General features: G+C 44.4%; 1 protein-coding gene across 1 annotated transcript in view; it reads left to right on the top strand.

Moving 5' to 3' along the window:
• CTDSPL (CTD small phosphatase like) overlaps window positions 1-12,678 on the top strand; it is a 116,781-nt gene that overhangs the window by 90,338 nt on the left and 13,765 nt on the right. The window contains 2 exon segments of the mRNA XM_032354052.1: window positions 7,134-7,235; window positions 10,748-10,804. Coding sequence (XP_032209943.1) covers window positions 7,134-7,235; window positions 10,748-10,804 — 159 coding nt within the window.

Raw genomic sequence — 12,678 nt, 5'->3', positions numbered from 1 at the left:
GAGAGAACAGGAAATCATAGGGCTGCTGTACTCAAGAGTGCTTTGAAGTTTCTGTTGAGCATATGATCTACTTATTTCTCTTCAAACCTGACAATGATTTCTTTTTTTTCTTTTTCCTTAGGGTGACCAGAGGCAGGTCATTCCCATACCAAGTGTATGTATATTTATCCAATTTTATTCAAACATTCATAGAATCTTGTAGCTTTGGGCCTACTGATATAAAATATATTTTGTAATGTTCTTGCATATGTTGAGTTTAGCATGTGACATAAACAGCTCTGTTCTGTTAAAAAATGAAGCTGCATTTTAAACTGTGAGCAGGAGGTTCTGTACAGAGTTTCCTTTCTTAGGAACAACAGGGGAACAAGCATCTATTAACCAACTTCTCACCTTTCCTTTCTTTCCTTGAAGGGCCTCCAGGCTAATAAGCTAAGGCAGCCTGCTACACTTCCCCACCCCAGCCCCATCTCCATAGCCCAGGAGAACATGCTTTTGCCCGGACATAGGCTTTTACAGCAGGCGCTCTCCCAGTGGGCTTGGTGAGCCCGTGGGCCGGCCATTTTTGACTTACTCAGAAGTGTTGGTAGCTTGGCCCTCCCTGGCTCTGAGATCAGGAAAAAAAAATTGCCCCAGTTGTATTCCCTGAACTTGCAGGACTCACCGCGACTCCTACAGCCTGGCTTTGCTCCTACTCTGTTCCAGCTGGGCACTCCCTTGACCACCACTTCTCTTTTCAGCCCTGGGATTTGGGAGAGTAGCTGCCCTAGTGTTAAGCACAGGCTGGCCCCCACCCTGCCCCGGACATCTGCTGTCCCTACTATTCCTGCTCTGATAGCAGAACCACTTTGCCCGGTGCCAGACAGTAAGAAACAGACCAGGGACTAACTCAGAAGAAACTTTAACTTGAGATGTCTTTGTCAAACAAGACCATTGGAACAGCCCTATGTCCTTAAAGAACTGGGTTTTAAAAGATGTCCGTAAATGGGTACTTTTATCCATAAAGTGTCTCTGATTCAAATTGTTTGACTCAAATCTGTTCATCTAACATTCCGTGGACTTCTTCCCATATTATCTGGGAACATCCAGACACAACTTTGAGAAAAACCAGTGCTATGGGAGTATCACAGGTAAGGGGAAAGCTGCTGTCAGAAGTAGTACATTGCCCCCCAATTTTTTGAAAATTTCATTTTTCTCAGCTCTACATTAACTAGTTTTAAGGGTTTGTGAGATGGTTCTGACTTGGCCAGCATGCCTGGAGGTTGGACTTTGTCAGGAAAACTGACTTTAACCCAAAAAATGGATCAAGCAGCAGGACCTCCTATCCAGTGTTTGAGTGGGGTACCCATTGGATTGATACCAGAGGTGTCCTTTTAACCTTTATACAGAGTAGTTTCAAACATTTTTCCTGCAAAGTTACCTATGTTAAGCAGGTGACAGCAGCTTTCCCCTTACCTGAGATACTCCCATAGCGCTGGTTTTTCTCAAAGTTCGTCAAGTGCCAAGCCAAGCATTTCTCAGGATAGAATTCTACTGAGGAAAATGACCCTTTCCCCACAAATTTTGACACATTCTAGAATCCCAGAATGAAATAGCCAAGGGGAAAAAGATCCCTTGTATAATTTAGTGTAGGGTTAGATCAGTAAAATGCTGACTCCTTCCTACAAATGAGAGACTCTAGGTCAGGTCTTGTGAGTCTCTGAAATATCTTGCAGAAAAACAAAACCTAGCTAAAGTAACTTGCATCACTGAATGATATCCTCCAGAAAAGTAGATCTACTGATGGGCTCAGTATGATTTGCACTGCCTGCTTAGCATGCACAGCTGAACCCAAGTCCATTGGGAGGCCAGCTCAGCCCCAGAATTTGAGCCTTGGGATCCCCTGCAGAATCTGTACCCACCTGTCAAGGCTGCACATCTCATTAACAGAGTAGCCCTGCCCTTTCTGGGTCACAGGAGACTGGTCAGGGAGCCTGTGCGAGCTTGGGGCGCTGTATCATAGGAAATATGAAAATCCAGTTTTGTGCTAATCCCAAACCAGAGTCTCTAGCCTCCTGAAAGCTGTTCCAGGCCCTGAAGGTGAAAGGTGCACTCAAGCCTGTGGGTGCCCAGACTAGTTCCAGCTGGAGCGCCCCCCCATATCTGCTTCCCCCCATATCCATCTTGTTTCATTTTCATGCTACTCTGTTTACATATGCAACTTTGGTCTTTTGGTTTTTTACTAAGCAATAATTGAAGCTCATAGTTTTAAAAAATAAAGAATAAAGCAGAAAGAAAAAAAATTCCCCACGTGGTCCCACTCCCTGGAATAACAACTTTCAATATTTGTTATGGATTCTTCCAGAAATCTAAATAAACATGACTTGTTTAGATTATTAATACCAGATCTTTTTTCTAATATAAACATTTAATGCTATTAAGTTATCTCTAAGGGGTGCTTTGGTGGCTCTGTCATTAAGTATCTGCCTTTGGCTTGGGTCATGATCCCGGGCCGGGGTCCTGGCATCAAGCCCTGCATCAGGCTCCCTGCTTGGCAGGAAGCCTGCTTCTCCCTCTCCCACTCCCCTTGCTTGTGTTCCCTTTCTCTCTCTCTCTCTCTCTCTATTAAATAAATAAATAAAATCTAAAAAAAAAAGTTACCTCAAAGACTTTATCTACATCCCCCAAATTTTATGTTGTATTTTTCAGTTTTGTTCACATAAATAAGGAATTTGCAAGATGTTTTTTGCTTTAAACAATATACCTTGAACCTCTTTCCAAATATTCGTGCATTGTGAGTGATTTACCTCCTTCTTTCACTTGTCCTTCGTGGCATTTACTTTGTTTCTTCTTGTGGACTATTGCAAATACTTGGGAGTATTCCTGCGCATGTATGTTTATGGACCTGAGTTACAGCATCTGTTGTGTTCCTTTCCTAATTGTGGAAATGCTAGATCAAAGGATATCTCTTACATTCTGGGTAGATTAAAGCCAGATTGTCCTCTGAAAGCCTAATTTATGTTCCCACCAGGAGTGTGTGGGATTGCCCATTCCCTTACCAAAAATGATGATAATCAAATATTTAATCTTTGCTGATCTGTAAGTGAAGAATGGTATATCGATTCATAGCTCTCATTTGCATTTCTTTATGAATGAGGATGAATATTTTTTCACAAGTTTAGTATTTATATGTCTTTCTTCTTCCCTGTTAATTTCTTCTGGATGTTCTTCTGCTACCTTTTTCAATTTCAAGGAAATTAGGACTTTCCCCCAAATTTATGGTATATCTTTTGGCCTTGGTTATAATCATTTTGGCCACAAAGAAGTTTAATTTTATATACGCAAATGCGTTAATCTTATCCTTTATGACTCCAGAATTTTATGTCATGCTCTTAGAAAGATCTCCCCACTCTATCACTGTGAGCCGTATTTTCTCCTAGTATTTTAATGGTTTTATCTCTACACTGAAATCTGTGACCCATCTAGAATTCATGTTGGTGGAAGGCATGAAGAAATGATTCAGCTTTATTTCCTTTTCCAAGTGGCAGGGCAGTTGTCTCAACACCATTTATTAATTAATCCAGCTTTTATACCCCTCTTGAAAAAGACATCTTTATCTGGATTTGACATTAAACATTCCACTCAGTAACTTTGGTCCCCCAGATGTAAGCTGGGATTTGCGGCCCTCCACACATCTTACTGGAAGCCTCGTGGGCTGTTCAGTGAAAGCCAGATACTGAAGGGTAAGGAAAAGAAGCAGAAGGATGGGTTGAGAACCCCCTGAAGGTTGGGTGGTCATGGCTGAAGGTGAGCACTCAGATGCTTCAGCCCCAGTGAGGAATGGGGCTGTGAGCCGACTCCTCCGGTGCCCTCTCTCCCATGAATCTAACTCCACCCTGACACCCACCACACATGGTCGCAGTGCAGCTGAGCTGTAAAAGTGCTGAAAGGGGAGAAGAGAAACGTGTTTTCTAACGGTGTCTTTGCTGTTCACCTGAGCCTTTTAGTAAACAATAGAATACTTTTTTCTACCAAACCTTATGAAGAACCCATTGGCGGAAACGATTGGAATGAAAGACAGCCTAGGGTTTCCTTCGCCCCCTCCCGCAGAGGCCCTGAGATCTCTGCCCTCAGCTCTGTGGCTGAGGGAGCCCATCAGGCGAACTCTGAGCCTGAGGACTCTTATGGACAAAAACGCCAATCTGATGTGCCAAGAAGAGAGTGAGTAGGGTGGTACTCGAAAGAACCTTAGAGTTAACTGTTCCTGGCTGCCAGTTCACTACCAAGGACAGGAAATTCCAGACCCACTCCCAGGAAGAGAACTGGAGAATGCCCTTCCCAAACCTTGGGTGGCAAGCCAAGGTTCCTTCCTTCTCCCCTCCCTCATCATGTTTGCCCCCTACCTCCCCCCCTTCCATCCCTCTGGCAATGCCCTCCATGTGCTTTGGAGCAAAAGAGCTCGCTCTTCTTGATAGAACTCGTGTTCCTCTGTTCTGCAGTTCTGTGATGGCCTGAGAGGAAATTTGCCTCAGGGCATTTTTAGTTACTAATTCAAGCATCACCTGAACAGATCAGTTGAAGTAACAAAGTACTGTTTCAATTCAGTACGGTCCATGCATGTGCCAAGGACACAGCTGTCCAGAAGAATTCTTACCAGTGGTCTGAAGAATTTGCATTAGTCTAAAGCCAAGCTCTCAAGAAGCTGTGTGTACTTAGGAAGCAGGTTGAGGATTAATGGAACCCTCCCGGCCCATTGCCCCCAGCCCGGCCTTGCTCTCTGCAGCACAAATGCTAAATCCGTGGCTTGCTTAAGAGGACTCTCACCCTTCTCCCTTTTTTCTCTCTTTCGGTAGTACTGTGAGGCCTTTTCCATACTGTTAGCTCAAAGAAAGCTTGCAAAGTGTGGGTTAAATATGCTAAGAAAGTAATTTTTTATTCTCAGGTTTGGAAAATAACTGAGCCACTTTTGGCAGATCTTTGATGTTTTCAGATCTGCTAGGGATAGAATTTCTAGAGCCTTATTTTCCAGGCTTGCAATTACATAAAGTGAAAATGTTTAGTATATAAACGCATTGAGAAAGGACTGGACAGATATACACTGAACTAAGAAGGGGGGCACCTGGGGAGAGGAATGGGGAAAAGGGAAATAGTTGTCTGTTACATGTCTGTATTCTTTACAATGAGAATGTGTTTTTATTACATAATTGTGTAATCAAAAATTAAAACAAATTTTATTCTAGTCCCAGGCATGCTTTCTGCTATGGCCTCAACAACAGAAATAACTCAGATCCTCTTTATTATGTTCGGTTACAGAGCTCATCGTGCCCTGCCTTTTTAAAATGCTTTTGCAGAACTTCTTCTTGCAAGTTTAATTTTTTCCAGCCACCTGCTTGCTTGCTGATTTATAATGAAGGACAGAGTCCTTTCTAGGACTCCAGATCCCATGCCCTGTGTCTAAGGCACATCTCCCAGGCACTTACAGTATTGGATGAGATATACTGCATGGTGAACTTTAATTAGAGCCAAGGGAGTTGGAGGCCATGAAGGCTTTTTCTTCTGGATGATGCTGGACAGGAGGAAATACCCACTCTCTCTGGAGGGAGCCCCTGTAGAATTAGAACCACCACACGCAGCCTAACCCTACCAGCCTGGACAAGGTGGTCATCACACTTGCAGATTTACCTACCCTGTCGAATTCCTGTGTTACATTCACTACTGAACCAGCAAAGTCCAGAATTAACTCTGGATCCTTGACTCATGTTCACTTTAACCTCCCCCCCACGATCAGAAAAAGGAAATGCCCATTGAAAAGGGAATAACTCTTGATTTCTTTTTTTTTTTTTTCTTGTTTTTTGTTTTGGGTTTTTTAAATTTGTTTTAAAAAGCTAAATTGTCTGTTCTTCAGTGGCTAGGGACACCTTTTTTTGTGTGTTTTGTTTTGCACTAAATATTGAACAGAGAGAGCTTGACCTTCCCAGGATAGAAAATTAGCTGTTTAACACTAGCTACAAACACCACAGAGTAAACTAAGAAGCTTCAGTCATTTCTAGAATGAGGCAAGGCCCAAAGAAATGAATCTAAATCAGGGAGGAGGTTGGCTGAAGATACCTGGCCGTTTATTAGCTCTTTACAACCTCTTTATCACAAGATTAGATTCAGCTACTACCAAGACATAAATAGGTTTTCTGATTAGCACACAGCATGTGGATTGAAGTAGAACATCCAGACACTAAGAATCTGACGGGTAACAGTGTCCCTCTCGCTCAGTGTGAATACTACCCGGGGGCAGACCCCAGACAGAGCACTTTACCTTGACCACTTTTACTTTTGTTTCCTATTATTGAAAGTCACTTTGGATTGCATTTTGCTGGTGGGTCTATAGGTACTCTTCAAGTTCCTGAAAGTTTTAGTCATTAAAACAAAACAAACACTATGGTTCCTATATAGCTTTAAAATATACTTCTGTACCACAGTGAATTTCAGACAGAATATGACCCCTGTAAATGGGTCTGGAAGTAGGAGAGTGGCTAATACAATCTAACATTTGTTTTTGTGTAGCCAATTTTAACTATAACAGTAGCCGCCATATATGTGCCAGGCAGAACGCTGGGGGCTTTACCACAGTTAGAGCTGATAACAACCTTCCATGGTAGGTGTTACTATCCCAACTTACTGCCAAGAAAAAACAGAGTTGATACTCGGACCCTGGCTTGTCTGGTTCCAAAGCTGAGGCCCTCAAATAGCCATTCATACAATGGCACAATATTTGTTAAAACTTCAGTAGCAAATGACCCAGTCCTATTGTTTTTAATAAAATTTCATGATGGGGGGGTGGGTCAGTCCTTAAGCGTCTGCCTTCGGCTCAGGTCATGATCCCAGGGTCCTGGGGTCAAGCTCCACATCGGGCTCCCTACTTGGCGGGAAACCTGCTTCTCCCTCTCCCACTCCCCCTGCTTGTGTTCTCTCTCTTACTGTGTCTCTCTCTGTCAAATAAATAAATACAACCTTAAAAAAAGAAAAATAAAATTCTGTGATGTGCTTAATCAGGCATATAAACGTTTGATTTCATTTAACTCTCATTGATACAATATAGAATAAAGGCATTGGTTTATCTCTTACATAAAGGTAATAATACTGATTTTTTTTTTTCATTTTAGCCCCCAGCTAAATACCTCCTTCCAGAGGTGACGGTGCTTGACTATGGAAAGAAATGTGTGGTCATTGATTTAGATGAAACATTGGTGCACAGTTCATTTAAGGTAAATCAACAAAGAAAGCAATCCATGATCTTCGTGATTTTGTCACAGTTGTATTGGAAAGGGAAAATTAAAAGGATGACATTTTGTGGCTGTTAGTTAGGACTTCACTATGCATGAAGAAATCCCAAGAGCAGTTGCTTATTAACTCGGTGAATATTAACTCAAGTAGTTGACTGTTACATAGTTAGTTTGGGGGAAAATGCTGGGCTGCCAGTGTCACTAAGACCTCATTCTTACTTATGAGATTAGAGTTTTCCAACCCTCCAACCCCTGCAGAAGTACTTTTCAGGTGGCAAAAGGCAGTCAGTACCCTGTGCCCCAGGACACTGCTGTGTGTTTGTCAAGGTAGCCAGAGTGCTCTATGTTTTATTGGGCAGGGCAGGAGAGGCACTGTTAAACTGTCAAGCAACCTGCTATCTTGGAAGTTTTCCCAGACCAGTTCTTGAAAGATGTCCAACTCTGAAGAAGACTTCCAGAGTGACAGCATCTGGGATTCAGCCATTTATTTTTGAGCTTTTTCATGAGAAGAGGTTGCTGTGTGTGTGTGTGTGTGTGTGTGTGTGTGTGTGTGTGTTTAAACGTCATAGTTCAATGAGTATCCACCCATAAGCACGACTTCTCTCCTGAAGGGGGCGGGGCTTTAGTGATGTCACAAGAAGCATCAAACCACCGGCTTCCTTCCGTCCCCTTCCTCACTCCACTCCTTGCCAGAATGACAGCAAAAATTACAAATTCCCAGAGGGCGTCCATGTGGGAACAGCTGTGGCTACACTATTAAGAAGTGACTTTGTGAACCATTTTTCCATTTTTTTAAATGAAACAAGTTGTTTAAAAGAGGCAAATGATGGAAAGGTTTGGGAATAGGGGGTTCCACGGGAAGAAGTAGGATCCTCGTCCTACTTTCCCTTGGGGTATTTCTGGAGATGAAACTGCTGCACTGTCACTGGCCAGCTAGACCCCATTCCTCCTTTTATCCCCAGCCCTCAACTCCTCTTTGCTGAGATATGTGAAAGGCATCACGTGAACCACAGTCATTCCCTGACTATTGTATTGGGAAGTGGAAGAGCCATCAAACTGACCCGAAGACCTTTCTGTCAGAAACACCCTCCTTGTGCCTGCTTCTCACTGAACAGAAGCCTTCCTTAACAGGACAAGGCCAGGCAGTTGTCTTACTCTAGCAGTGGGAAATGACCTGCCTAGCCACTGGGGCTTGGAGGTGTCACTTCCTTCCCCAGCACCTTGAGGGCCCTTCCAATCCACGGGACAAGGATTGGTCCCGTGGCAGTCATGACCTTGTGCCCCAGCTCAGCTCTGCATAGCATCGGAAGCCTTTTCTTGCCTATGGGCAAGTCGCTTAGGACTTTTCAAATCCCTCAGGAGGAAAGTCCTTTGGAGCAGGGGTCATTTGCCATTTCAGCCTACATGGCTTCCTTCCAACACTGGCCAGACTGCCTGGGGTTACGGACAGTTCCTGCCTCCAAAGGCAGGCCTGCTCAGAGGGCATTATACCACAAGCTGATGGGAACAGCATCTCTTCATCTCTTTGCTCCCTGGCCTGCCTATATTTGCAAGCCGGAAATTCTTTGTTGTGCGGGTTTTTTAATTCAAGTATACTGCGCATACATAGTTGTGTTAGTTTCACGTACACGACATAATGATTCAGCAATTCTATATATTTCTCCATGCTCATCAAGATACATGTACTCTTGGGGCACCTGGGTGGCTCAAGGGGTTAAAGCCTCTGCCTTCGGCTCAGGTCATGGTCCCAGGGTCCTGGGATCAAGCCCCGTGTCGGGCTCTCTGCTCAGCGGGGAGCCTGCTTCCTCCTCTCTCTCCGCCTGCCTCTCTGCCTACTTGTGTTCTCTCTCTCTGTGTGTCCAATAAATAAATAGATTTTTAAAAAAAGAAGATACATGTACTCTTAATCCCCTTTATCTGTTTCACCCATCCTCCCCACCTCCCCTCTGGCATACACCTTTAATGTATGGTTTTTAGTATTCTGGGCATTTCAGAGGCCTCTCCTTAAAAATGTACAGTGGTACGACACACAGGCTCTTAAACCCAGGCGAAGAACCCTGGCTTAGCACGGCCTCCTTAACACCAGCACGTGAAAAGAGACTGAGGCTCAGGCTTGGTCTGTACTGGGGAACGGTTTTTCTCTTTTAATGTACTCTGTGGAGTACAATATCACAATATGCTAATACCTTTTCAGAGTTTCTCCCTTCAATCTTGTTTTTTTTAGCATGATTTCTTATTTTCGTTATAGAATTATAAAATACCAAACTTATCATCCTTAGCCTTCCAACCACAGGAGTGAATAAATTGTAATCTTAAACATCAGGTGCTCTACTGAGTCCTTAAGAACAGTTCTGCGATCTAAAATTTTCCACATTATTTTCAGTTTACTTATCAAAGAACAGTGTGTGTGTGTGTGTGTGTGTGTGTTGTGATGGGCTTAAGGGCAGATCCCAGTTCAGATTCTGACCAGATACTCAGTAATAGACACCACTGTCCACACTCCCTGCCCCCAGGCCACCACATACATGCTCTCTTCCCCTCTCTCTCCTACTTGTCGCAGGGGCTTGCGTTCTGATTCTCTGGGCCCTGTTCATTTGAGTAGTTTCCACCTCATTTATGGAATTCCATTAAGAACTGTATGTAAGCCCAGCGGTGACTTACACAGGCACTGCCAAAGTATATTTGGATTTTAAGTGTCATTAATATTGTCAAAGAGTTCTTTTAAGTATGCTGAAGTTTATGGGTGTGCTGGGCATTGTGTTACTTAGAGCAGAGCAGTCTAGGGTGGGCTGGCTCTCCCCACTGCTCAGGACAGGAGCTGGTGCCGGGCAAGGCTGAAATCACTGATGCTTGGGACTGATGGAGCCATGGGCCCTCAATGGACCCATTACTATAGCTGTGGAAGAGAGGAGAAGCTGAGGTTGAGAGGGAAGGAGCCTGCCCACAGTCATGGCTTGTGGCCTCTGACTTCAGCCTCACTTCTCTGTGGCCCTGCTTTGTGTCCATGTGCTCAGCATCTCCTGCTGAGCAGCCCATCACAGGGCAGCCTGCATCTGTGGGTCCAGTGCAAATCATTCTCCCCCATGTAGCGCCATCCTTTGGGACCACAGGCGCTCACCTTCTCCCCCTGGTGGCTAGCAGTGGTTCTGCACCATCCTGGCAGGGCTCTAGGCAAGAGTTGGGCTCTCTGAGAAGCCCCATTCCCTGGCTAGGTTGCCCAACCCTTTGTCGTTCAGGCCAGGAAGATAATAGAGAGGTTGAACCAAGATGCTGAAAAGGTAATGATACTCGGAACAGAAAAAAATGTGCTTTTCTGCTTGTGCTTAAGGAACCTGCTTGTGCTTTAAGGAACCAAAGCATACTTGAACATCCTTTGCCTGAACTGTTTTTTCCAATAATAAAAACATTAGTCCAGGCAAGCTTTATTCTTACTAAAGTTTCCAATTTTATTTTATTCTTTCAGATGTAGTAACTATCTTTTCTTTTCTCTCTAGCCTATTAGTAATGCTGATTTTATTGTTCCGGTTGAAATCGATGGAACTATACATCAGGTAAGAAATCAAAGCTAAATCTGAGTTTCAATTAGCATTTTTTAGTAATTACATTTCCTGTGAAATTACTCCTAAATTCCCATTTCATCCATAATTTTATGACTGAGTCAAAAGGGAGCAGGCTTTATAAAATAAATACAATGGTTTTCTGCTTTTTTCACTCAGATGAATTTCTTTTGTACTGAGTTTATAAGGGAAACAAAAATCTGTAGATAATAGATGTGGTTGCAAGTTCAAATAGTTCTTTGATTTGATTCAGACTTTTAGAAGTGCCTATATCCCCCGCTGGCCTGGCTTGATGGTCTAATTAACTTCCTCATGTAAGTGCTCTTGGATACTCTCCTAGCAGGCAACAGGAAAATCCCAAATCTTGAGAAAGGGTGTCCATTTCCAATGTCAGCCACTCCGGACTGATTTTTCACTCCTACATCGTGTTCTCCAGTGAATCTTTAGCAAAATCCCAACCCAGAGGATAAAGAGGGAAGGGTGTGTTTTCAGATCCAAAGGCAAATTTGAATAAAGATGCCCTAGTTAATTGGCATGCATCTTTGTTCTGATATTTTTTCTCCTTGATGGTTCTCCAGGAATAGCTTCATTTATGAACATATTGGAACATTGTAGGAAAACTAGCCTTGGAGGTTGAGGAGTAGGGGAGATTTTTGTCAGGTTTTCCACAGGGATGGTTTGACCATCTTCCTTGTCAACCCCAGGGTCTTAACGGGGCAGTCTCTGGCCTGATGTGTTTATATCCCAGGAAGGAAAATCTTTCTTGGTGCTTGAGCCATTTTAAAAGGATATCTTTCCTTAATGATGCCAGTCATCTCTTTGGGCTTTGAGGACAGGGTGTTAGAGTTGGTGATGACTTGGAAATCAGCTGGCCCAGCCACCTCATTGTCCGGATGGGGAAACAGAGGCTCAGTCAGAGAAAGAGTTGGCTCAAGGTCATACAATGAGAAGAATTAAAATGAGACTTCTAGTCCTATGCCTCCTGGCCCATGGCTCTTTACCTGATGCTCTAGTCCCTTCCCTCCCCTGCCAGGCAATCTTGCCAGGAAGCTGGCCCTGAGAAAGGCAACTTATCTCTAGTGTCTCCACATTTCATGCTTCTGAAAGCCATCAGGGAGCCAAAAGGCAGGCACTTGGGCATTTAACATTTGCAAAAGCATCAGCTGAATTAACTCAGCATCTGAGAAGCAGTTAGGGCTTCATTTATTATCTTGGCTTCTGCTACAAAGTAATAAGACAAAGGAGAGGCTGCCTACCAGCATGGCAAAAATTAGGAGAGAAATTAATCCTTCTTACCTCGAGATGTGAGCGTGACCCTCGGGGCCTGACTTGCTCTGGCCAGCCCATTCTCGAAGGAGCCAGCCTAGCTCTCCCAGCCTCCCTCCAGACAGCGCTATGATTCATACGGTGGTAGATACTCCACGGCCCCAAGGCTGGGGTGAGAAACTCTCTCTCCTGAGGGAATGAAGCCACAGGCGCCAAGAGGAGGACCAAGGCCCTGGCGAAGGCCGTGGCCTCGTTCAAGTAATCCAGGATAGGCTGTGCAGGTCCCAATGGGCCTATTCTCGGTTACTTGCACGCGGACGCGGGCCTGGACGCCGGCATCTGGGCCCAGGACCTTCCTCTCTGCCAGAGGCACCAACAACCAGAGTTCCCAAATCAGTCTCCCACCATTTTCATGTAGCCAAGTTTGCTTTCCAGGCACTATTCCCAAGGAGACTGAGGACCACAGGCCATACCCACTCCCTGGCATCAAGGAGTCTCCTGGGCAAAGTGGGGGCCTGGAGCTACTATAGCCACAAGCCCTCACCCCCACCTGGCCTCCCAGCTCCTCACAGCCCTGTTGGCACTCACCCCGGGGCCCCTCA

This window comes from Mustela erminea, chromosome 1 (assembly GCF_009829155.1).
Source record: "Mustela erminea isolate mMusErm1 chromosome 1, mMusErm1.Pri, whole genome shotgun sequence".
In the NCBI taxonomy this organism is placed as follows: Eukaryota; Metazoa; Chordata; class Mammalia; order Carnivora; family Mustelidae; genus Mustela; species Mustela erminea.
This window is presented reverse-complemented; position numbering and strand designations above follow the sequence as displayed.